The sequence below is a fragment of the Danio rerio genome, chromosome 6 (assembly GCF_049306965.1).
Source record: "Danio rerio strain Tuebingen ecotype United States chromosome 6, GRCz12tu, whole genome shotgun sequence".
In the NCBI taxonomy this organism is placed as follows: domain Eukaryota; kingdom Metazoa; phylum Chordata; class Actinopteri; order Cypriniformes; family Danionidae; genus Danio; species Danio rerio.
In genome coordinates this window covers 41647275-41673118 of record NC_133181.1, presented here as the reverse complement: position 1 = coordinate 41673118, position 25844 = coordinate 41647275, and the positions used below count along the sequence as shown (strand labels likewise).

The following is a 25844-nucleotide window of genomic DNA, read 5'->3' as shown; positions in this document are numbered from 1 at the left end:
TGCTGGATAAGTTGGCGGTTCATTCCATTGTGGTGACACCAGATTAATAAAGGGACTAAGCCGAAAAGAAAGTGAATGGATGGTGAGATTTTGTGTTACATTAGCTCACAGTATCTGTTTCTTTAAACTGGGCTAAAATAAGATTTGACACATTTTACTTTTGACATGATTTCTTAAAGACTTAAACTCTGGATTTTGCATGTTGCAAAATTTTAAACGTCAATGCCAAGAATAGTATAATAACCAACTCTGATTGGCCGTTCTGAGATGATATGTGCTTATAAATATTTTGACATCAAAGTTCTAAATCCAGCTTGATCCGGGCTTTGACGTCACTTGTCATAAATCTGTCTTGTTTTGCAATGTTGGGAATTTGAGCTGATTATGCAGTCAGGAAGACTTATCTGGACCTGTGGAACTTCTGTTTTTGTGCATGTAAGTTTCTCAAATTAGATAATAAAAGCTTGAGACCAACTGGACCAAAATGTCATTAAACATTGTTTGATTTTACTCAGCCTGCTTAAAAACCCAATAATACATTCACCAGTAGTGATATATGTATATTTGCATATTATTTTTCATTAGTACTCCGAATCTCAGCTTCATGGGAGTGACGATGACAAAACCAAAGCTTGTCATCTATAAGTGTTTAGAAGTACTGCATCAGATGATTTTATGGGCCAGAAAACAGCAAATATTATTGGATTGTGTAGCACCCCAGGGAATAGGAGTTGGTTTTCATGACTGGATAAAATTCACAAATGCTCTAAGCAAATTTGGTAATGTTATAACTTAATTGACACAGGCCTTATAACTTAAAATACACGTCAAGCTTGATAACAATACAACAAAACATATCGACAAAACAAGACAACTGAGTATCGGAGGAAAAGTGTCATCAAAGGAATCATAAAAAAAAAAAAAACATGTTAAGTGTAAAAATTATAATGGAAAATGACAGGCAATTCAGCACGAGCCACAGAACTGGGAGAAACTGGGTTATTTAATTGCTGGGTAATGTATTGTTCCTATACTATGGATGTCAATGGCTGCTTTTTTCTAACATCCTTCAAAATAACTTTAAAATTCATAAATGTTTAGAAATCAGTGTGGATATAGTGGAGTGAACGATCCCTTTAAGTGCATAAAGTTTTTTCAGCAAAAAATCATTAAATTACATTGTTTGTGTGCCTCAATGTAATTTACATGGTTTCTGAGCCTGATGGACACACATTACTGCTGATAAATAAGGAATTCAAGTTAGAACAACTCAAAATTGACCACAAACTCCGCAAGATCTAATACTGAAAAAGAAACGCTTGCCGCTGACTTTCTGGTTGATCAATTTAGCGTTCATGTTAATGGGATTGTGTTAAAGTGCTCTAAGTAGGCCAATCACAACAGATCAGACAAATATAGAAAGTAATTTTATTTCAAAACTCTCTGAGAATTAAACTGAGTTGAAGCTGCTTAAACAGAAATTGCAATCTTTACAGCAAAATAAAGGCCCTGAAAGTGATCACTTTAAAAACTGTAGCTTTCAGTCATATCCAGATCGAAATGACTTTATTAATATATGGAATAAATATAGATAATTCCTCGATTGTAAGTCTATTTGGACAAAAGCATCTGCTAAATGTAAATGTAATAAGCCTATTAGCTAGTAAATTCAAAAAGTGTTTGTGTTTGTATTTACAGAACCATATCCACCCTGTAAAATGAGGATAACATTAATGATAATAAATGTACCTTTAGTTCTACAGACAACGAAAAACATTTTGCTGATTATTTTATTTGAACAACTTAGAAAGAAAAAATGTTTTAATTGGATCTTGAAATTATGTGCAACACACAGAAATGCATTCCCTGTTAAATATTTATATTAACAAATCCAGCTTCTTGTTTCAAACTACTTGAACAGTAGAAACAGCACATAAGTGCAAAAAAGGACTTAAGAAATCCTTGTGGTTTCACGTGTGAGGTAATAAACACAGCAGCAACACATGTTTGTGCTTGTTTTCTCCATCACCCCACTTTAAACTTCCATGTTCATTTGTGCTCGAGGTTACAAATATTCTTCATGTCATTATGAGTCACTGCTGTGGCAGCACACATTTGCCTTTCCTTTATGCAATCAGAAAAAAAGGAAACGAAAGAGAGAAAGTATGTGTGTGTTTTCTGATATTTAATAGACTTGGAAAATCCCACAGCTTAAAAAAGACATACTTACAGATCATGACAGACATTGTCTAAAACAAGCAGAATTCAATAGTGCAAGCTTACTGACAAAATAAATAAGTTGAATGTATAACAAAAATATAACAATTCATAAAGCTAGACTTGACTTTATGCATGTAATATACAGTTGAAGTCAGAATTATTAGCCCCCCTTTGATTTTTAAACATTTCCCAAACAATGTTTAGCAGAGCAAGGAAATTTTCACAGTATGTCTGATAATATTTTTTCTTCTGGAGAAAGTCTTATTTGTATTATTTTGGCTAAAAAAAGCTGTATAAAAGCAGTTTTTAATTAAAAAAAAATCATTTTAAGGACAAAATTATTAGCCTCTTTAAGCTATAAATTTTTCGACTGTCTACAGAACAAACCATTGCTATACAATAACTTGCCTAATTACCCTAACCTGCCTAGTTCACCTAAATAAACTAGTTAAGCATTTAAACGTCACTTTAAGCTGTATAGAAGTGTCTTGAAAAATATCTAGTCAAATATAATGTACTGTCATCATGGCAAAGATAAAATAAATCAGTTATTAGAAAGGAGTTATTAAAACTATTATGTTTAGAAATGTGTTGAAAAAAGTATTTTCTCTGTTAAACAGCAATTGGAGAAAAAATAAACAGGGGGGCTAATAATTCTGACTTAAACTGTACAAACCATTCTCCACAGAATAAATAGAGTGCATCTTCATAATTCATTCTTAATTTTGATAGGTTAAAGCTATGAAACTTTTATGAAAACGATCTTTTGTGCATGTACATTGTAACTGCTTTTAAGTGTAAAGGAAACACATAAAGATCAAGAGTGAAAGAGTGTAAAGATATATGTGCTCAACAAACAAGGCTATTGCCTCCTAAAAAATATTAAAATAAAAATTTCTGACCTGCAGAAATGAGTAGTCAACATTTTCACTGCCATAACTGTTTTCAAATTATAAATTCACAACGAGTATAATGCCAGCTTATGGTTTTCATCGGCTGCCGATGAACAACATCTACTTTGACCCACCATCAAACTCTTTTGCTGGTTTATGTTAATAAGAATAACTTATTGTCAAGACAAAACATTGACTTAAAGGGACAGTTCATCCTGCCATGCTTCACTCATACACTAGTTGTTTCAAACTTGTTTGAATTTCTTTCTTCTGTAGAACACAAAGAAAATATATGGATCAATGTTGGGAAAAAATGGCTTTAAAGGGCACTTATGATGAAAATCATCTTTTGTAGCTGTTTGGAGAAAACTGTGTGCAGGTATAGTGTCAACTGTCATAATGGAGTGATAAACACAAGTCTCTTTTTTAAAGGTTCCTGACATTAAAATAGGACCTAAATCCCAGCGATTTTGAGGCCCACCGCAACGTGACATAGTAAAGCATATATTTTTTGCAAATAAACTTTGATTAGGGGAGAAGCAGCTCATTTGCATTTAAAGCCACAGACTAAAACAGCTCCTACATTATATAACAGATTCTACATTATATAATAAATTATATGATGGATATCTTGAGCTGAAACTTTCCAGACACATTCTGGAGACACCCAAGGCTTATCTTACATCTTGTAAAAGGAGTAAAATAGGTGTCCTTCAACTTCCAGAGTATTTTTTTTTATCTTACCATGGATGCCAATGACTGTTTTTTTCCATCATTCTTAAGAATATCTTGTGTGTCCAAGAGAAGAAAGAAACTCAAACTAGTTTAAAACCACTTGAGCGTGAGTATATGGTTTGAACTTTTCAAACGTCATATTAAAGTTGCAAAATTAATCTCTTACATCGTATCTGTGTCCTAATGTAATGTCCTAATTCTTACCAATTTCTGGCCCTGATGGACAAACATTATTAATGCTTATATATCAATAAAGACTAGAGCTGAATATTCGATATGTTAATGAAAGTATTCAATCAATTTTGGATCTTTACAATAGGGACACTAAAATCACTGAACTTGATCATTAAAGTCCGGAACCGGAAGCTGCAACCGCTATTTTTTTGTATTGTGACGTGGTTCCATACAGAAGCAGAATATTAAATGAGTAAGCAGTGGGCGTGGCTTGTTTTTTCTACTGTGAGCTGAATGAATATAAGGTAGGCATTTCATTCAGAAAGATCGAGAATGGGGTTTGGCGAGAGTTATTACAACCTAACAGACTCCTCCTGCTCACTATTTTCATTTGTTGTCAAAGCTGACCATTGGAGCAGCGTGATTTAATATTTTAGCCACGGCCATTTGCTAAGATAATTGTAATCTGATGATTTAACTGAAAACAAACAGGAAGTGCATTCTTAGATTACAATTAAAGATTAAAAGGGCAAACTATTAATTTTTTCTTAATCACATGCACAGGTGAAATGTTCACCACACAACTAGCAATGTGAGCTATAACAACATCATGGTTAGTTTTGATTTCTTGGGCACTTTAAAAACGGTAGCTTTAGTCATATCCAGTTTGAATGGACTTATTACAGTACCCTACTTTAATTATCTTGATGTAAACCAATGGGTTCTTCCAAACCATCTTAGTGGATGTGCAGCTTTGCTCAGTAGGTCTTTGTAGGCCTGATTAAACTGCCGGTTCATTGCTGCATACAACAAAGGGTTAATGCAACTGTTTAACCAAGTGAGGTTTGCACATATCATATGAATGACCTGTGGTGCACGATTTTTCTTATCAGCAACATTTAGCAGCAGAAATGGGGCAAAACATCCAACAAAACACAAGAAGACTGTGAAGCACATTCGTGTTACACGCTTAAATTCATTGTCCTCTCCTGAGTTGGCAGCTGCTGGAGTGTTCTGGATTACTACAGGAGATGCTTTACTAGTTGTTTCACTTGAGGCATGTTGAGTGGCATTTTGTGTGGTTGTTTGGCCTTCCTGTGCTTGTTTCCCATGCTGCTCTGCCACTGCTCCATCACTGCTGATCTCACAGCTCTGAGTTGTTGAGGCTCCAGCACTGATGCCACTGTCATCCGTTGTCCCTTCTGCTTCAGCCTGCTTGCGTTTCGATGAGCGACGACTGGGCCTGTACTTTAGAAAAGCCTTGGCGGCTACACTCACTTTTCGGTAGATTAGAAAGTAGAAAAGACCTACGAAGCCTAGGCCTAAGAAAAAGTACAGGAAAAGCAGCACAGTGGTGTAAGGCCGCCCTTTAGTGCGGTGAAAACTGCAGGTGCACACTTGTGGGGCGAATACATAGACGGGCCACAGAGGGGCAAAACTGGCCAAACCCAGCACCCAGGAGGAGATAAGGAGAGCTGCCACTCCTCGCTGGGACAGAAGTAGACGGGCACAGCTAGAAGTGCGATGCGCAACCACCAGGTAACGGCTCATAGCAATGAGGCACAATGTTATGATGGACACGCTGTTGGACAGAAATAAGAGGAGTCCAAACATACGACACCACGTGGCTCCACCCCTCCAGTGCAGGTGTAGATATGAGTCAACGCTGACCGGTTGAAGTATTGTGCAGTATAGGAGGTCAGCAAAGGCAAGGTTTACGATGAGGACGTTGAAACGAGTCCTCAGATTGGCATCAGTCACAAAGGCGAGAACTGTGAGAATATTCCCTATAGTTCCGACTATGGTCACTGCTGATCCCAAGAGCACACCAAAGTAACGGTAGCCCTCAACAGAGGGGGACGCACAAGAAAAGGAATCATTTCTCAGAAGGTCTGTGTCATTCCACATCCTGAAAACAAACAACAACAACAACAGGTTAAGCTCATCAAAATCAGTAAAGATCCTTTTATTCAAATAATAGGCTATATGGACAGCTAGTGTTTTTCAGGCAATGATGACCCTGCTGAAAAATCCAGCTTAAACCAGCCTAGGCTGGGTGGCTGGTTTTAGCTGGTCGACCAGCCTGGTTTTAGAGGGGTTTTGGCCATTTCCAGGCTGGTTTCCAGCCATTTCCAGCCTGGTCTTAGCTGGTCAGGCTGGAAAATGACCAGCAAAATCCAGCTAAAACCAGCTTGACCAGCCTGGTTTAAGCTGGATATAGCTGGTTTTGGCTGGACTCCCAGCTTGGCTAGGCTGGTCAAGCTGGTTTTAGCTGGTCATCTCCCAGCCTGACCAGCCAAGACCAGGCTGGAAATGGCTGGAAATCAGCCTGGACGTGGCCAAAACCCCTCTAAAACCAGCCTGGTCGACCAGCTGAAACCAGCCAACCAGCCTAGGCTGGTTTAAGCTGGATTTTTCAGCAGGGGAACTTCTGGTGAAAAGGTAATGTGACTATTTTTAATTTTATAAGGTTCCTTTTACAGCTCTGATGTTGCAATAAAAATATAATCAGTTAATTAAGCATCCAGTTGGTTGTTAAAGCATAAAAAGAGACCAAATAGTCATTAGCAACAGGCTAGCACAAAAACTCCATTAAAAACACTGAGGTAAAATTATCTTACATATTTAAAAAATATATAATTTAATGCAGTGCTTCTTGTTTTGTCTGGTATCTACTTTAAATCGTATCTCAGCTAGGTAGTGAATATCTCTAGATTATAGAAATCTAATCTTAAACACAGTGATTTTGTTTGGGATGACAATTCACTGGAAGCCCTTGGGCTGGCTGACTGAAATTAAAAGTCTGTGTGCATATACCCCATTGGCACATTTGATTGGTATTCTTGTGAGAACAAAACATCCTATGCTGTCATGTGTATTATTTTAAATGTTACTAATTTGAGGGCACTACATATCACATCCTGTTTTCTTAGCACCTAGGCTAATATATGGTGCTTATACTGCCCACGTAAAAACAGTAAGTTCAACGTTTCATAACAAGGCAACAGTTTCAGGAAGTAATTTATTTTCTCCACAATCAGGTATTCATTTTTAAACAAGAACTGATGAAACTTTAAAGACATGTAATGAGCTCTGAGGTTAATCGGTTTTATGGTGTGATTTTGTTAAATCCATTTGCACACATTAAATCAACTTATTCTTAATTTCTGCAAAAAAGACCACATTGTCCATGATGATATGCTATAAAATAATTAATGAAATGCTTTTTAAAAGATACATTTATTATGAAAAAATCCTAAATAAACGTTTACTGAGTTAAATTTTTTGTTGTATTTTGAAAGAAAGTTGTCCAGCGTTTGAATTTCGCGCTCTAAATTTGAAAACATCTTTTGTCTTTCGACCGTTACACCACCTGTGGACGCATTCATGCAACAACAAGCTCGTTAGTGCTCGGAGACAGAGGACACACCAGTTTCTCAAAGAAAAACGACTTTTTTATTTTAAAACGTAAGTACCAGTAACGTTAACTTAATATGTGTTTTATTAAACTGTTGTTTGAAGCAATTAACTTGCTTGCACGACGGTCCGAATATCGTGACAGGATTCCCCCAGGCTCGTTTACTTTAATAATGCTAACGTTATTTATAATCGTCTATGCCTCGTCACATATCTGTCTGACTAAAATGAACTTAAATTAGAGTTATTATGTGAGTCTGACAACATATTTACATTATGAGATATGTTTTTAAAGTTTGGATTTTTTTAGAAGGCCTGCTAGAAAACCCTGATATGTACGTTACGCTATCTTTACATTGAAAAAGCCTTAAAGCTGAAAAACCACTCAGGATGCAGACAGGTATTAATTTCTAATTACAAAGAGGTAAAAGATAAGTCTTTGAGAGTATTTATATTGAACTTAAAGGGATAGTTCACCAAAAAGAAAAAATACCTCAACAATTACCATTGAATGTAGTTTTAAAGTTTAATGATTTTTTTTATTATGGTGAGCACAAAAGAAGTTATTTATTTGTTTAATTATTCATTATATTTTTTTTTTATGTAGTAAGAATGGTTGCTATCACTCATTGGCTGCCATAGGAGAAGATAATACTTTTGGAATATGGAAGTCAGTGTTTCACAGCAAGCAGAATTTTCCAAAATATCTTACTTTGTGTTTAACAAAAGAAAGAAATTCAAATAGGCTTTGAACAAGTGAATGGTCAGTAAATGATGACAGAGTTTTCATTTTTTTCCTTTAATTTAGCTTTCTTAAAGTAGCATGTCAAAGCGACGTGTACTACATCTCAGATTGTTCCAAATTCAAACTCCTGTGACTTTCTTTTACAGAACGCAGATTAAAATATTTTGATAAACATTAACATATATATATATATATATATATATATATATATATATATATATATATATATATATATATATATATATATATATATATTTTTTTTTTTTTTTTTTTTTTTAGGCTAAAATATTTTCCTTTTTAGGTGAACCACTGCTTTAAACTGTTGGTCAGAGCATTTTAATAATAGACCATTTTGAGGGATGTCAACAAAAACATTTGTACATTTTGTTGTACATTTTTAATTTCTATAGCCTCAGAGAATCCAAAAAGAGCCACATATTGATAAATAATGTTATGATAGCTGTTTTAAGATTAAGTTATGATTGAATTGCCTCTTGTTACAGTTAAGAAATAGTTTGATAACAAGCAGGAAATGTTCATGGGTCAATGAACATTTATAAAGCATAGTTATAATCGTGGGAGTTTTTGTCAGACATCAATTTCATATTAAAACACATTTTTCACTTTATCTGTACACTGAAGTAAAGAGGACAAGAGAACCAACAACACAGTTGAACACAACACAACAAAGAAATACATTTTGGGGGCTGTCAGTGGCTTACCTTGCGACAGCGGTGGTGTCCATCCACTATTTGAACTGTTTTTTCTGTCTTATCCTCTGTTCCTTTTTTCAGTTAGCACATTTGTGTGTGTGTGTACATTTGTGTCTCTTTTCTCAGTTTCATTAAATAGACTCTGCAGCCACGCCTCCACCACTTCATAGCTGTTATTTTAACAAGGTATGTGTGCACATGTTTGAGACATCCATGATTAGATGTGAGGTCATTGTGGGCAAACTCTGTTGCACAATCCTGGAAGAATTTTTCGCAGTACCGGTATTTTGCCAATAGATATGAAGAAAGAAAGAAATGTCAGCAAACATCTTGCTGATTTTTTTAACTTTTCTAATTCAGTTCTTGTGGTAAATGTTAATACCGTTTTTGTGAGTTGCTTAGCTAAGCAAATTAGAGGACTGGAATTACTGTAGAAAATTGAATTTCTGTCACTCTGTAAATCACTAATTGTTCTCCATTTTCATCTTTAATATAACAACTCATACAAGATGAAACTGTTCAAACAATTATAATAGCCACCATCTACAATGAAACATAATTGTCAAACAAAGTTTTATGGCACCAGTACATTATCCTAGACATAAAACCAAGTTTTTACACAAAGCACAACAAAATATTCATATGTTTCACATGATTCTATATTTGCTTGTTAATAAATAAAGCAAATCAGTACAGTGTCCTGATCTACTGAATTTAGAATAAGTTTAAACGTGTTTGCAGAAATTAAATCTGTGCAAAAATAAATCATGGTGGCACAGCTGTATTTGCTTAAGATAAGCTCCAGATAACAATGCTTTACAACTAAATCTACATAAATGAAACCGACATTTACACATTTAGCAAATTTTATCCAAAGCACAACAGAAAAACACATTTCAGTTAGTCAGAGCCAAAGATATTTTAAGATACTGTTATATGAGATATTATTTAAAAGCTGGATGGATGGATGGATGGATGGATGGATGGGTGGGTGGCTGGGTGGATGGATGGATGGATGTGCATGCATCATCTGCACGTTTGCAGCCAGATAGTCTCGCATAGCCAAACCTCAGACTGACGGATCATGGACCGAAAAATTTAGCTGCTTTAAATGGTCAAGGATCGTGCACAAATCTATATGCCTGACAGGTTAACCAACCAATCACATTTAGTTTTTTTTATGCCATGTCATGTTTAGGTGCTTGGGATTACTCAAGGTCTGAGACTTACAGCCAGACACTATTGGAGAGAGCTGAAGTAATTGTGAGCGAGTGCTCACACTGCCCTCTGTTGGGAAGATTTGTTACTGCAAAATACATCAAAAGACAATCAATTGCTGTATCTGAAATCTCCTTCTCTATACCATCAAACTCCTGGATTCCTGAAGGGCTGCGGTTCTGCAGTTTTGTTCCAGTCCTAATCAAACACAGCCGATCCAGCTAATCAAGGTGTTCAAGACTACTAGAGACAGCAGGTGAGAGTTGGAGGTGGTTGGAGCTAAACTGTGCAGAGTTGTGGCCCTAAAGGAATTGAATTTGAGACCATTGTTCTATACCACCATTCACTATTATCTAGTCCACTAATATAGTCACTTAAAGGAGTGAATGAAACAAGTGAGTAAATTCAAGCGCTCGTTTTGTTTGTGCTTTGCTGGTTGATAAATCCCTCAGAAGGATTATATTATACACTTTCTGGCCTTGTGATAGTTATTTTACACTATTTTTTTTTACACAACATTAAACATACACAATAAAAATCCTAATCCGAAAATACATGTTAAAGCAAATACAGTTCTATTAAAACATTAATTTTTAAAATAAAATGCACACCCACTGTTATGCCAACCAATGCAGTTATCTTATTCTCTTAACCATCCTACCGTAATTGTTCATAATCAAGACTTTTAATCAAGACAGAGACTTAATTTCTGACATGTATACAAATATTACCTTAAATAATTTTTTTTCAAAACTTACACTGATAGGACTGCGATAAGATGACATCTTGTGGTCAGACGTGGAAATTCATTCGGTGCAAACTGCATTATGGGGATCTTCTGTGTACCTGGTTTGTGGGATTGATTCAGTGCACTATATAACATCATAACTTTTCAGACATCACTAGAAATGGCTGCTTCCTCAAAGAATGTAGTATTTGAGGGTATAGGGGGTGATTCCAGATAAAACCAGTGTTGAATTAAATAAGTTGACTTACACAAGAAAGAGAGAGTCTCAACTAATAGAGTTAATCATAATCAGTATGCATTTACACCCCTGAGTGAAGACAGTGAAGCAGCTCTTTAAAATGCTGTTTTCACTGATATTCTGACTGTGCAACATTTCAAAAGCAGCACTGAATTACTGTCTTCTGGAAGAACAGGCATGTAAAGGTCTTATTCACAAGTGATGCGATTACAAGCCTGTTTTGAATCCATGGAGTTACTTCAACCTGCAGAGACACACACAACAAAAATTAATACTTCATTAAAAATGAAATACAAGAACAGTAACATGCAACATTTTATTTCTTTGTTATTGAAATAGATGTGTTTGGACTTACTGGCACAGCGCTGTTTGTAATCTGTGCAGCATTTTATAGCGCAGTTAGCATTGCAGTTGCAGCGATTGAGTATGCTGTACAACTCATTGCATCTCCCGCTACAGGAAGTTGAGACTGGAAATAAAAAAAAGGATAAAACAAACATACTTTCTAAATGAGTAAAAACTGTGTAGGTGTCTGAGAATGAGATTTACTTCGGCTGGCAGAGGAGCATGAGCTTGGCGGGCTGAAGAGAATGAATCCTGGCTTGTTTAGACTAATTTTGCTTGAGATCCAGCTCTGATACTGTGACACACGAGTGTAAACCCCAGGACTGTTGGGGTCGGCACAGCCATAACCCCAGCTGGTGATACCAGCCTGAACCCACACTGTACACAGCCGAGTCACCATTGGACCTCCAGAATCCCCCTACAAACAAAAAGGAAACCTGAAATAAATTTACCTTAAATATTCATTTGTTTCCCAGAGATGGGATGGAGCTGGAAGGGCATCCGCTGCGCAAAAACGTGTTGGATAAGTTGGTGGGTTCATTCCGCTTTGGCAACCCTGGATTAATAAAGGGACTAAGCTAAAAAGAAAATGAATGAATGAATATTAATTTGTTACTTTTTTGTTTGGATTTTAGGTTTTAGGATCTTATTTTTACCTATAAGTGAAGGCCATAAAGTTATTTTGATTGAAGTATATTGTTGCAATGTGTATTAATGATCTGCTTTTTTATTACCTGGCAGGTGTCTTTGCCTCCCTTTGCTAAACCAGCACAGATCATGTTGTTGGTGACAGTTCCAGAACCCAGTAGAGCATTACATCGATCATTGGCCACAACTGGAATCATAGTCTCCTGCAGAATCCCAGGAGCAGGTAGATTCACTGAACATTCACAAACACACATGTTAGGGCCTACTCACACTATGCCATCCGTACCATGCCCAGGCCCATTTCCCGGATCGTTTGAGAAGTGTGAGTGCGCTGAATCGGGCTCAAGCACGTTTCACTTGGCCGGCCCTGGCCCGGTTGGAAGAGGTGTGCCTGAGCGCGGTTCACTTGGGCTTTGGCGCGGTACGCTTGTGCGTGAGTGCAAAACGTGCCAAAGCCTGAAACTGAAAGCAAGACGTGACTTTTAAGGGACTGTTTCATATGGATTTATTAATCATTCTTACTGTTCAGAACTTTATTAAAGCAGCAAACTCCTCACTTCACGACAGCTGCACGGCTTCAGCAGACCTCCTCATTCCTGCAGCACGAGGGCTTTATGATTGTTTATGAGCGCCAAAAGTGGCGGATCTGTTCGGCGAAATATCTGACTGCGTGTCCCCGCATCCCTAAGGACTGTTTGGCGAAATATTTGACGGCATATCAAACGACTGAAACTATATAACTAGAGAAACCTCCACTGTGCTGCGCGGGCCGTATGGGGAGATGGGAGAGGGGACAAGCGTGCTTTGGACCGGTTCGAGGCAACTGTACCTAGTGTGAGTATGGCCTTATACTTAACTAGTGGTGTATTGGGTGGGTAGAGTAAATAAGTTTGTACTTTGTACCTCCAGCCCGAATATCTCCCCAGCCTGTGATCCAGCTGCTGGTGCCAGCACTATAGACACTGTTCTGGGCCGCCAGACAAACAGGTCTGATATAGTTAGTGAAGGTTACAGCTGAGGACAGGCGCAGCAGAGCGATGTCATTGTCATTTGTGTTGCTGTTGTAGGAGGAGTGAACGAACAATTTGGCAACATTTCTACTAGTTTCATAAATATTGATTCCCTGCTGTGTTCTCCTTCCCAAGTACACAACCAGAGTGGTTTCAGAGACACTGAAAACAGTCAAGAATGAGAAAGTGAGGAAAAAAGCAAAACAATTAATCAGCCTAGTATATTAGCGGTCAACACAAAACAGATGAGTGTGTGTTGATGTGAATCTCACCCAGATAAACAGTGAGCTGCGGTCAGCACCCATTCACTGCTGATCAGGGAGCCTCCGCAAAAATGACCTCCATACTTAGGGCTGTGCAGACTGACCTGCCAAGGCCATGAACCTGGAGATGCATTTACACCCCCAACAATGCGAGTGTTCAGAGGGGCTTGTCCACAAACTGAAAAATCATTTTCATGTTAGCATTTTTGCATTTTGCTACTTTTTGGCTTGATTTCAACATATGAAGAGTGAGAAGAACTCTTACCATTCAACTGAGAATGTGAACCTGGAAGGTAGGAAATAAAGTGCAGATTAGAAAAGTTTAATCTTAATTTGATGAACTCCCTCATCCTTTCAGTTCATTGCATCGCTAAATTTAATCTGTGAGACTGAACATGCGGAAAACATTTCTGGACAAACCGGTTGCATTACATGTAATACATGCTAGCGGCTTTCAACAAATAACAACAAATAAGCCCCATGTCCTGAATGCACACTCCACATGCCCACTAGACGTAAAACATTAAAAGCAGGGTTCATACTATCATGGAAAACCTGAAAAAGTCATGGAATTTTGGACATGGCATTAATAATCGAGATTTTGATTTTAGGTCAAATCCCCCAGCCCTAGCATATACTTGCATTGGTGCAAATGTTTCTTGCACTTTACAAAAATGACAACAACAACAGTCTGATAAGAGTCAAATTGTTTATTACTCAGATTACAAAACAGCATAGTTAAAATTCCAATCTAATGGTTCTGAATTAGTTCACTCATTAAACCTAACTCAGGAGTTACTGGCCAGAATGAATCAGACATGATTTAAATATGGCTCCCTTACTAAACTGGAAGTTTCATGTTAATGAGTTGTAATTTTATCACACTTTAGGTCTTATGCTTTAGGTCTTATGCTGTGCCACAAAAAACTAAAGTAAATTATCTCTTCATCTGTGTTATGTCAATGTACACTGTTACCCTCAGGTTAATAGTTGTATAATGATGACAGATCTTACCTTTGACACAAATGAGTAGGGTCAAAGTGGCACAAGTCAATCTCCACATCTTCATACAGTCCCTCTGTTTGCTTGCAGAATGTCTACTGGAGGCAGTCTCTCAACCTCTTTGTCTCCTACAATTCCATTTATACATTTGCTTTTTTTCAAATCACTTCTTATGTCACCGTCTCACATGACCATTTTATTTTCAAAAAAACTCCTCCTTGCTTTTTTGTATTGTCATTCTTTACATTCCTTCTTTAGTATGCAAATATGTCAACCAGTTCCCCAGTTTTAATGTGCAATTATGTTTAAAGATGTTCATGACTAGTTGCCGGAACATTTCAACAGGTACATGAAACGCAAATATTTATGAGGTCGATGTTAGAGACATTACTTTTTTTTTTTAACAAATTGTATCTTTTCTTTAGATATATAGATTAGTGTTGTCAAATATATCACTATTTAAAAACATATTGATTACTGAGGTATTTAAAATAATTCCGTTTTGGGTGAAGTATCCCTTTGAGGATCCCTGGCACACCTGGTATAATATTTAATCTTACTTAAAAATTTAAAGGTTTATTTTTTCCAATATATTTCCTATTTTATTTGTATACTCTAGGGGCCCTATCATATACCTAACATTTGTATACTGTTATTATTATTAGCAGTATTATTTATTATATCCATATTTATATTTGTTTTATTAAAAACAAGCATAGATTTGTCCACCTGTCAGGTTTTAGACCATATGGGGCATAGCATGTGTATCTGGAATTAACTCAGTTTTTGACCACACTTCGTTATTATTGTTCATTTATTAATTTGCTGGAAATTAGAACTGAATTTAGAAAAAGTTTTGAAACAAATCTTTGGGCTTAACAAACTAAATTATTTATAGGCTAATTGATGTCTGTGCGTACAATGTTTCCTTATCCACGAGAGCAAAAGTGAAAGTAGATAATAAGGAGGCCTTATCTCTCATTCTCGCGCTGCAGATGCTGTTTAACTGTTTTCTTGCAAGTGAAGCGTTTAGTTTTTCCACTTACAAAGTCGGCATGTAAATAGCAAATGCACCATGGCGCGATGCAACTGACTCTTAAAGGGAATGGGAGATGAGACTCTGATTGGTATACCAATCTGATAACTCATTAAGAAATTAAGTTCAACCCTTTTAGATCATGCACCATAGCGCAAAGCGGGTTTTTCTATCCTTATATTAGCAAAAGTGTATTTTGACACGCCCTTAATGCGTTTGCGCCCTGCACTTTGCACTTTGCGCATGGATCATCAATATAGAGCCCTTAATGTTAATAATAATGCCCTTAATTTAATTTGTTCCTCAGAGTATCAAAAATGGTATAAAATATTTATATATTATTATTAATATTTTTCTAGGTGTAGTATCAGTTTGTATTGTATTTTTTGTCTGCTAGTTGACACCAACAAAACATGCTCTGAACGATGAGTAAATGTTTTTGTTTGTTTGTTCATGTCATTGGCCAATGAGCATTTCCTTCTTGTCAAACTGTTTCATAACTGTAACAAGAGGAATTCAGTCGTAACTTAACATTAAAGCTGCTATCATAAGATTATCAATATGTGGACTATTCTGGGTTCTTGGAAGCTATGAAAATTAAAAATATTAATTAGGAAATGGCGAGGCAGTGGCGCAGTAGGTAGTGCTGTTGCCTCACAGCAAGAAGGTCGCTGGGTTGAAAACCGGTCACTGAGGGGGAAACCGGAGCACCCACAGGAAACCCACGTGAACACAGGGAGAACATGCAAACTCTACACAGAAATGCCAACTGAGCTAGCCTGCGCTTGAACCAACGACCTTCTTGCTGCTAGGCAATCATGCTTCTCACTGCACCACCGTGACACCCCCTATAGAAAGTACCAGGACTTAATTTGTGCCGGAGCACACAAAATCTGGATCCAGCACCTGTACAGATCTTCCTGCTCACTCGTCCTCCTCCCCCGTCTGCTGTTCACTTTCACTTTGTTTCACGACTCCCCAACGCTCTTCACTTTCGTCCGCTACAACCAACCCCCGCCACGGCTCTTAACTTATGTCCGTTCTTCTCTTTCGTGCGAGACACATCCGTTACCCAGATCTGTTCTGGGACCTCGCAATTCACAAATTAAGCACGGGAACAGACTATACATATACTTTTAGGCAAAGTTTAACTCTGAGCATCCAGTTGTCATTCACATCAAACAGCTTTCCGGCACAAAGCTTCTTGGGTGCCTGAAGTGTCCATTGGTTCTACCCAGGGCCTAAAATTAACACTCGCCAAGCAGCAAATGTGAGTAAATCAGAGCACTGGCAAACATTTATAGCAGCATCAGTCACCAATTGGCAGGTAAGTGCCCTGCTGACAATTCAGGTTTGATTCCCCCCTCCCTATCTGTGCTTTTTATTTTGCGTTTGCATTCATCATGAGCACGCATGGAATGCTGAATAAACAAGTGAATGAGGTGTATGTCAAAAAACTTGGGGGAATGAAAGCAGATTGTAATTAGAAAGTAAATCGACTACTTTTGATTTTCATAATTCAGGATGTTTTGTTTTGTTTTCAGTGGATCGCATCTGCCTGGAGTTCACAAGCATCATGAGGTGTTTAAATGAACTTACAGCTGTATCCAGTGAGAGAAATTTGTTTCTCAAACAGCATAAGAGGCCTAAATTCAGTTCACTTTCACTGTGTATTGCTGACAAATCCACGCTTGTGAGTTTAAAATGCCCCTGTTGTTGTTTATTCTCATAAGCAATGTTTTGTCTAAAATGTCAGTTTGAGATGGATTCTCTGTTCATGTCTTTATAGTGAGAACAGCAGAAAACCCTTGCTTTTTAGGAGAGTGTTTAATAGAGAAATAGCATTCCCAGACACACAATAGTAAATAAAGATTTTAGAAAAAGCAGATATGGCAACCAGTATTTTTATAAACAATTCCAATAAATAAATAATATAGTAACCCATGTCTGGTTGTACTTTTTTTAAAGACGTAAATAATAGTTTTTTAGTAGTTGTGCATCCATGAGTCAAGAGCCCTGTCTGGGATGAATTGTTATTAGAATGTGTGTGAAAACAAGAGATTGCTGGATTGACTTTCTGGCTTTCAGTCATGAATTAATTAACCATTAATAGAAACTGGAGAGAATTAATGAAGTTAACAAATCCAGTAATATGTTTATTTTTATTCATTACTTTTCTTTAATGTTCAACCGTGATGAACTAAAACATTGTAAATATAGTTACTGTAGTAGTACAAACTGCCTGTTTTTGCAAAAGAGTTTAATGGGTACAGTTTTTTTAACAACACCAGCTATTGGCATGTTTGGCAAAAAGTTAGATGTAGGCCCTGGTTGTACCCTTCAGAAACCTCTTTTTTGGAACAAGACTTAAATATGTTAGTCTTGTTTATTTTCACTTCGAAGTGTCTTATGTTTGGAACACAATGACAGTTTTAATGACATTGAAGTGTGCAGTTTGTGCTTTGGATACAGAACATGTTTCATTCAAAAGCCCACTGTTGGAAAAATTTATTTCTGCAAAAAGCATGAAAAGACAGGGTGTTTGGGGTTATTTAATGATTGTGTCAAAGCCATTATTAAATCATTACTTATGGCACAGAATTGTGACATTTATTTAAATTTGGAGAAATGGCCACTCATTTGGCAGCGGAAATGTATTGTGAAAGAAATTTGTAAAAAAAAAATATTTAAAGTATCATTTTAATATACCCAGAATACTAATTTAAAAAATAAACGTTGAAAAGATCAAGAGAGAGAAATCACTCTCAACTAATAGAGAGGGGAAAGTGTTCAAATTATTTCAAACATAAAGAAATATGAATGTACACCCCTGAGTGAAGTGAGTGAAGCAGCTCTTTGAAAGGCTGTATCCACTGAAATTCTGACTGTGCAACATTTTAAAAGCAGCACTGAAGTCTTCTGGACAAACAGGCAGGTAAAAGTCTTATTCACAAGTGATACGATTACGAGGCTGTTTTGAATCCGTGGAGGTATCTTAACCTGCAGAGACACACATACAACAAACATTAATACTTCATTCAAAATTAATAACAACATGCAACAATGTAAATAAGTATCTATTTTTTTCTTTGTTATTGAAATAGACCCGGGAAACATACTCTTGTGGGGGCCATGGTGGCTTTTCTTGGCTATCCACATCAAATATAAACATGCAAAGTGTGGGCTAGCCCAATATTGGCCCACAGCTGCAGGCTCATTACGCGTTCTATGTGAGTAATAGACACTAATGGGCAGCCCAAATTAAGGCAAAATGTTGGCCTTTTAGTGCTGGCGCTGCATGGGCAGCCATCTCCTAGCACCCAGGACCAATCACTAGACCCACAATGTTTGCTTTCAACAGACTAAATTTCATGTTTTATTTTGTTGCTTTCAAGCCCAGTGAATGTTTGTGAATACTGCTTTCCTACCACAGTTATGTAATTTTTTATTAACCTCTTACAAATCTAACTAAAATTCGATCTATTTTAAACTTTGTTACTTGCTGTTGATGCTGAACATTATATATGGATTAACTGGTCTATGGCATAAATAATACTACACAGGCTGGAATAGCATTTAAAAGATCTGCATGTATAAAGACTGAACTAAAAAGTATTTATACTGTAGCACATTTATTGCTATAGTACAGTGAGGGCTACTGGTGGTTAGGTGAGGGCTGCCCATCCAGGAAAAGCGCTAAGGGGCTAATGGTTTGCAAATGAGCAAACTCTCAATGGCCCTGCAGTTGCAGCCTATTGAAGGCTCAATTTTTGGCCCATCATGGACCAGCACAGGCTTGTTAGCAGGGGATGTGTTTGGACTTACTGGCACAACGCTGTTTGTAATCCATGCAGCATTTTGTAGCACAGTTGGCATTGCAGTTGCAGCGATTGAGTGTGTTGTACACCTCATTGCATCTCCCGCTACAGGAAGATGAGGCTGCACATAAAAACAAGGATAAAACAAACATAATTTTTTTAATGAGTAAAAACTAGGTAACTCTTTGCATTAAATTTACTTACATAAACAAACAATGAACAATACATGTATTACAGTATATATTTATGTCAACGTTAGGTAATGAAAATAAGGTTGTTCATAGTCAGTTTACTTTAACTCACAGTGCATTAATGTTAACAAGCATAAATTAGGATTTTAATGATACATTAATAAATATTCAACTATAATTAATAAATACATTAACTAACATTAACTTTTGTAAGCTTAGTGTAAAGTGTGCCCAAAAAGATTTACTTAGGCTGCTGGAGGTGCATGAACTTGGTGGGGTGAAGAGAATGAATCCTGGTTGGTTCTGACTGATTTTGCTTGAAATCCAACTCTGATACTGTGACACACGAGTGTAAACCCCAGGACTGTTGGGGTCAGCACAGCCATAACCCCAGCTGGTGATACCAGCCTGAATCCACACTGTACACAGCCGAGTCACCATTGGACCACCAGAATCCCCCTACAAACATAAGCGAGACAATTTTTATTATTATTGTTATTAATATTATTAGTATTAGTATTATTATTGGCCACACTTAATTTTGATGGTCCATTTGTTAAATTGCATCTCCATGCCAACTAATTCTCATTAGACTGTTAGGTTTGGGTTGGGGTTGGGGTTAGGGTTAGTGTAAGTTTGCATACTTGCAAAGTTTCTTATAGTCAGTTAAATGTCTGTTGAAGGAGCAGTATCAACTTATCATTATTGTTGTTCTTCTTCTTAGTCGTATTATTATTATTATATTTATTTGGTACTTTTTATCAAGATGGGACAGTTCTGGAAGACAGGAAAAAGTCAGTTTCTAATTCAAACATCAAGTTTCGATCAAGTTGATGGCTAAATCTACAGTAACTGCCATTATCAGAAGCATTGGCTACCTTCAGGACAGCGTTTAGCTTATTTTTACCTATAAGTAAAGGCCATAAAGTTATTTTGATTTAAGTATATTGTTGCAATGTGTATTAATGATCTGCTTTTTTATTACCTGGCAGGTGTCTTTGCCTCCCTTTGCTAAACCAGCACAGATCATGTTGTTGGTGACAGTTCCAGAACCCAGTTGAGCATTACATCGATCATTGGCCACAACTGGAATCATAGTCTCCTGCAGAATCCCAGGAGCAGGTAGATTCACTGAACATTCACAAACACACATGTTATACTTAATTAGTAGTGTATTAGGTAGATTTACAGGGGAATTTACAGGGTGTCCGCGGGGTCTTAAAAAGAATTAAAAGTTGAACCCTTAAAAGGTATTAGAAGTCTTTAAATGCTAATGCAAGGTATTAAATTTTTTATTATCATGCTAAAGTTTGCCTGAATTTAATCTGTGAATATTGGAATGTTGTGTAGTAGGGCTGCAACTAACAATTATTTTAATGATTGATTAATCTGTTGATTGTTTCTTCGACTAATCAATAATTCGGATAAACAAAACAAGAAAAGCATTCAAAAAAGCTCATTCCTGAGCGATTATAATAATAATAATAGTGATAATAATAAACAAATAAAAAACTTAGAAGTTTTGTCCTTTTTTTAAATCAAATATCTTACAAAATCCTTAATCAAAATACACACTAGACACATGAAATAGCACAAGAAATTATGTCTTGTTTTCTGAAAAAAGACACCTAAAGATTTAGTGATTGTTTGCTTAAAACAAGCAAAATCATTATGAGGGGTCTGGATGCAGACCAAGTGCAGTGTGATCTGAGCTGCATCCAATGATTTTAATGCACTCACCTAAACCTACCCCTAACCCTACCCGTCACAGTGACGTCACTCACTCCATTGAGTGCATTGTGTCTGACGTTGCATCGCTGAGTGATGCAATCTCAGCTTGCATCATGAAGGTTGCATCCAGGTACTACTGAAATCATTTGCCAAAGGGGTAAGAAAAATAATCCTAATGAGATATATTCTCAAACAGAAGTTAAGCATCACTTAATTTTCTCTACTATTTTTCTTGTCTATTAATCCTAAGATTTTTTTACATATTTGGACTGGAAATGAGACAAAATGACTAAGTAAGAAAAGCTTTTTTGCAGTGCAGCTGTACATGACAACAGATGGAAAAATGAATGATCCAAAAAAGAGGAGTGAATAAAAACATGTCTTTCGTCTTGCAATGCAAAGTAACTCTACCGCCGCTGCTTTACTGCTGTTAGTAGTAACCCTTTCACTGGTGAGTTTAAAAGATTCTGGAATCAAGAGTGAGTTTTGTTAGGCAACCATTATTTTAGAACATTCACCCTTAATGTTTCCGTGGCGACTTGTCATATTTGTCACATGACACACCGCAGCTAAAATAGCACTGTATGACAGATGTATCCCTTTTATTATGTTTTTTTTCCGTTTTATTTCAAAATATTCACACACTTACTCATCATGTCATTAGCTACCTGATAATCCTATTCACAAAAACATGCAAGTGATCATGATCTATAACTTGAGATGGGCGTCGCCGTGTTTTCTTGTGTCCGCTCATTTGCCTCATTCAGCACTTAGGATTCAGCTTGTAAATTCATATGTTACTTCCAAAATACATGCCAGTTAGTAGTGAACTTAGAACTAGAGAAGAATAGATCCAACTTCATAGTTAATTTCACTATGTGTATCTGATATGAATAAAACACATCGGCAAATTATATTTAAATGAATTGTTAGACTTCCTCGCTTGTTTTAACTCTCAACTCTAAATGTGTTGTTTTACTAGTTCTTGTTTGTATTTACATGTCTAAAACATAAACGCGGTATAACTGTGACTATATGACACATCTTTCTCTAGCTCAGCGCCAGTCAACACGTCAAAGCTCTAAGGGTAAACAAGGTAAACAAGCTAACGCTATCTTGTCATGCTTGTCAAGCTGGATAACGAGTAAAAACACCATCACCAGGGACTTTATGATCCTCACCTCAAAACGGAACAAAAGTAAGATTCTGTAGTAATTTACCCTGCTGTTGAACTCCCTTCCTCCTCATCCCTTTCTAAGAGGAGCCGAACTCTACATTAGTGCGTGAGAGAGACTGTGTTTACTCCGCTCCGTGCTGAACTGTGTTTTTATAATAATCAAAGGTCCCCTGTCACATGACACAATGAATTGATTATGAAATTCATTGCCAACGCTTTTAGTAATTGATTTTTATCAATTCAATTGATTCATTGTAGCAGCCCTACTGTGTAGTTTATGAAATCGATATAATCCTGCTGGAGTTGACATGATGCTGCTTTGTTTACTGCAGTAACCAAGGAAACGCCATTATTCCTGCTGTTTTGCGTACCACCTTCTGGATTTGTATTTTTATTAGATATATGAATAATGTTTTAGTTTAGGATTTGTTTCTTAAAATCAATATTTATTAAATATGGTGTAAATTAAAATGTCGCCAATGTTATCGATTGCATCCTAAAGTAGCAAAGAGGTCTTAAGATTCATTGATGAGAGTCTTAAAAAGGTCTCAAAAGGTACTTAATTTCACTTAGATTCCTGTATATACCCTGATTTAGTGGTTGGTATGTGTTTGGATAAGTTTGTACCTCCAGCCTGAACATCTCCCCAGCCTGTGATCCAGCTGCTGGTGCCAGCACTATAGACACTGTTCTGGGCCGCCAGACATACAGGTCTGATATAGTCATTGAAGGTAACAGCAGAAGACAGGCGCAGCAGAGCGATGTCATTGTCATTTGTGTTGCTGTTGTAGGAGGAGTGAACGATTATTTTTGCAACATTTCTACTAGTTTCATGAGTGTTGACTCCCTGCTGTGTTCTCCTTCCCAAGTACACAACAAGACTGGATTCAGAGACACTGAAAACAGTCAAGAATGAGAAAGTGATTATCCAGCCTAGTACATTAGCGGTCAAAACAAAACCGATGTGTATTGATGTGAATCTCACCCAGGTAAACAGTGAGCAGCTGTCAGCACCCATTCACTGCTGATCAGGGAGCCTCCGCAAAAATGACCACCATACCTAGGGCTCTGTAGACTAACCTGCCAAGGCCATGATCCCTCAGGTGCATTTACACCCCCTACAATACGGGAGTTCAGAGGGGCTTGTCCACAAACTGAAAGAGATTTTTCATATTAGCATGTTTGCATTTTACTGCTTTTTCAACATATGAAGAGTGAGAAGAATTCTAAACTCTTACCATTCAACTGAGAAAGTGAACCTGAAAGGGCAGAAATAAAGTGCAGATTAGAAAAGTTTCATCTTAATTTGATGAACTCCCTCATCCTGCCAGAGTTCATTGCACTGCTAAATTTAACCTGTGAAACTGAACATGCGGAAAACATTTCTGGACAAACCGGTTGTGTTACACATAATACGTGCTACTAGTGGCTTTCTTTTCCTCAACCAGTCAACACATAACCCCCCCATGTCCTGAATGTTCACTTTCCTTGTCTATTAGGTGTGGTTCATAATGTTAAACATTAAGAGGCTTCTGTTCATTTAAAATAACTCATCTTCTTGGAGAATGTGGTCCAGGAAGAGAATGTTAATATATATTCTCACAATATTATAGACTAATTTGCAACTGGTTTCCTTGAGATTTTAAAGGGTTTTTAGAAAGGAGTTTTTCAATTCATGAGGAAGAAAAGTCTGTGGTAAATGTAATTTGATGCTACTTGGACATTTTGTTGTACATCATAAACTGCACACATTCACTTGCCTTTAAAATTAGCAATTTCAGCATGAATGTATTGTATTAACACACATATATAAAATGTTTTAGTGTCCAAAATATTGTTTAATCTTATTTAAACAAAAATATATATATATTGAAGGAATCAGTGGCAAATTGGACTTTTATTTTGTTTCCACAAGTGCACTTTTGTAATTCACGAACCCTGTTTTTTTTTTTTTTTTTTTTTTTTGTATAGTTTGTTTAAGAACTGTCTGAACTCTCTAATATAAGAACAGTCTGTATAATATCAGAATATATATAGTGTTTGGGTTGTTTCAATCTGAGTGTTTATATCATAAGTAAGAAAAATTATTTTTAAATATTCTCAAACTCTTACATTTTTTTTATTATTATTATTATTAATTATTTTTTTGTGTGTGGGCAAAACTTGCATTTGTTCGATTGTTTCTTGAACCAGTACTCTTTACAAATAAACAACAACTGACTTTTTGGATTTGGATTTTTCAATCCAATGCCAAAACAGTTCAAATTTCAAGCAAATGGTTTTGAATCAGTTCTTTCATTAAACCTTCTAAATGACCCTCTAAAATTGCTGCTCAGAATGAATCAGACATGATTTAAATATGGCTCCCTTACTGAACTGGAAGTTTCACGTTAGTTGTAATTTAGGAGTAAATTAAATTCTTTAATTTGTAAATTTTCTCTTCATCTGTATCAAGTCAATGTACACTGCTACCCTTAGGTTAATAGTGGTATAATGATGACAGATCTTACCTTTAACACATATGAGTAGGGTCAAAGTGGCACAAGTCAATCTCCACATCTTCACACAGTCCCTCTGTTTGCTAGCAGAATGTCTACTAGTGGCAGTCTCTCAACCTCTGTATCTTCTACAATCCCATTTATACAGTTGTGCTTGTCAAATCACTCCTCTTGTCCCCGTCTCACCTGCCCACTTCTTTTTTCCTAATGCTCCTCCTTGTTTTTTATTCATCACGTTTTTTCCCCATATTAATATCTCCCACCCAGATTCCCAGTGACAATTTGCAGTTACTTTTTAAGCATTCTTGGGTAATTGCATGTATATTTCATCAGGCATGCTAAATAGAAATATCTATAGGGTCAATATTAAAAGCATTGTTTTTTTCTTTTTCATATTTCATTTATTTAATATAATTAATTTTACTAATTATACTTTTCTACTTGATCATTTGTTATTAGGTGTTCTTTCTTAAGAAATTTCAAGTCGGCCCAACAGTTTAATTTTAAACAAAAAAATGTAATGACAAAAGTAACCTATTGAATGTTTTAGTCTTTGAGTGATTTTAGATGTCAAGTATTACAAAATATTTTAACATCATAAACACTGTCTTGCTCGTCTTTTTGTTCTGCTTTGAATTTTTTCTTTCTAAGAAAAAACAATGCATAAAAGTCATGACGACAGTAATACCCTTTAGACACAGACACAAACAATGGGCTGTAGAGCTAGTGATTACAGATGACTTCTGTCATCAGAACACCCATACACATGTAAGTCAGTGTATGAAATGTTTTTTTTTGGTAATTTCGCTAAAGGCTTGAGCATGAAATACTACTTCCATTTACTCAATCAAATTCAGATTCAATTTTCAGATTGAAATTAATTGGAAAACTATATCAACTGTGTGCTTCAGAATGTTTATGTTAGATTTTTATAGCTGAAAGGTTTGTGCTTGTGGCTGTGCAGATGTAATCAGTCAGTCTGCTCTATGGTCTCACCTCTAACACAACTGTGACGTCGAGACCT

General features: G+C 36.5%; 2 protein-coding genes across 2 annotated transcripts; both read right to left on the bottom strand.

The window, feature by feature from the left end:
• Nucleotides 1-4236: 4236 nt before the first annotated feature.
• gpr84 (G protein-coupled receptor 84) lies at nt 4237-9033 on the bottom strand. Its single transcript, NM_001105697.2, has 2 exons — nt 8907-9033; nt 4237-5931 (listed from the first exon to the last, which is right to left on the bottom strand). The coding sequence occupies exon 2, from the start codon at nt 5928-5930 to the stop codon at nt 4722-4724; it is 1209 nt and encodes a 402-aa protein (NP_001099167.2). The 5' UTR covers nt 5931; nt 8907-9033; the 3' UTR covers nt 4237-4721.
• Nucleotides 9034-17898: 8865 nt separating this feature from the next.
• On the bottom strand, nt 17899-24926 carry prss60.2 (serine protease 60.2). Its single transcript, NM_001105601.1, is given in 8 exon segments — nt 17899-18405; nt 19231-19344; nt 19660-19873; nt 20400-20545; nt 22950-23218; nt 23308-23476; nt 23561-23581; nt 24833-24926. Coding segments are annotated over 8 exon segments (987 nt in total). The 5' UTR covers nt 24882-24926; the 3' UTR covers nt 17899-18400.
• Between the last annotated feature and the right edge of the window lie 918 nt (nt 24927-25844).

Excerpts from the sequence above, each read along its gene's own strand:
- gpr84 (NM_001105697.2), bottom strand. The coding sequence starts at position 5,930 with ATGTGGAATGACACAGACCTTCTGAGAAATGATTCCTTTTCTTGTGCG.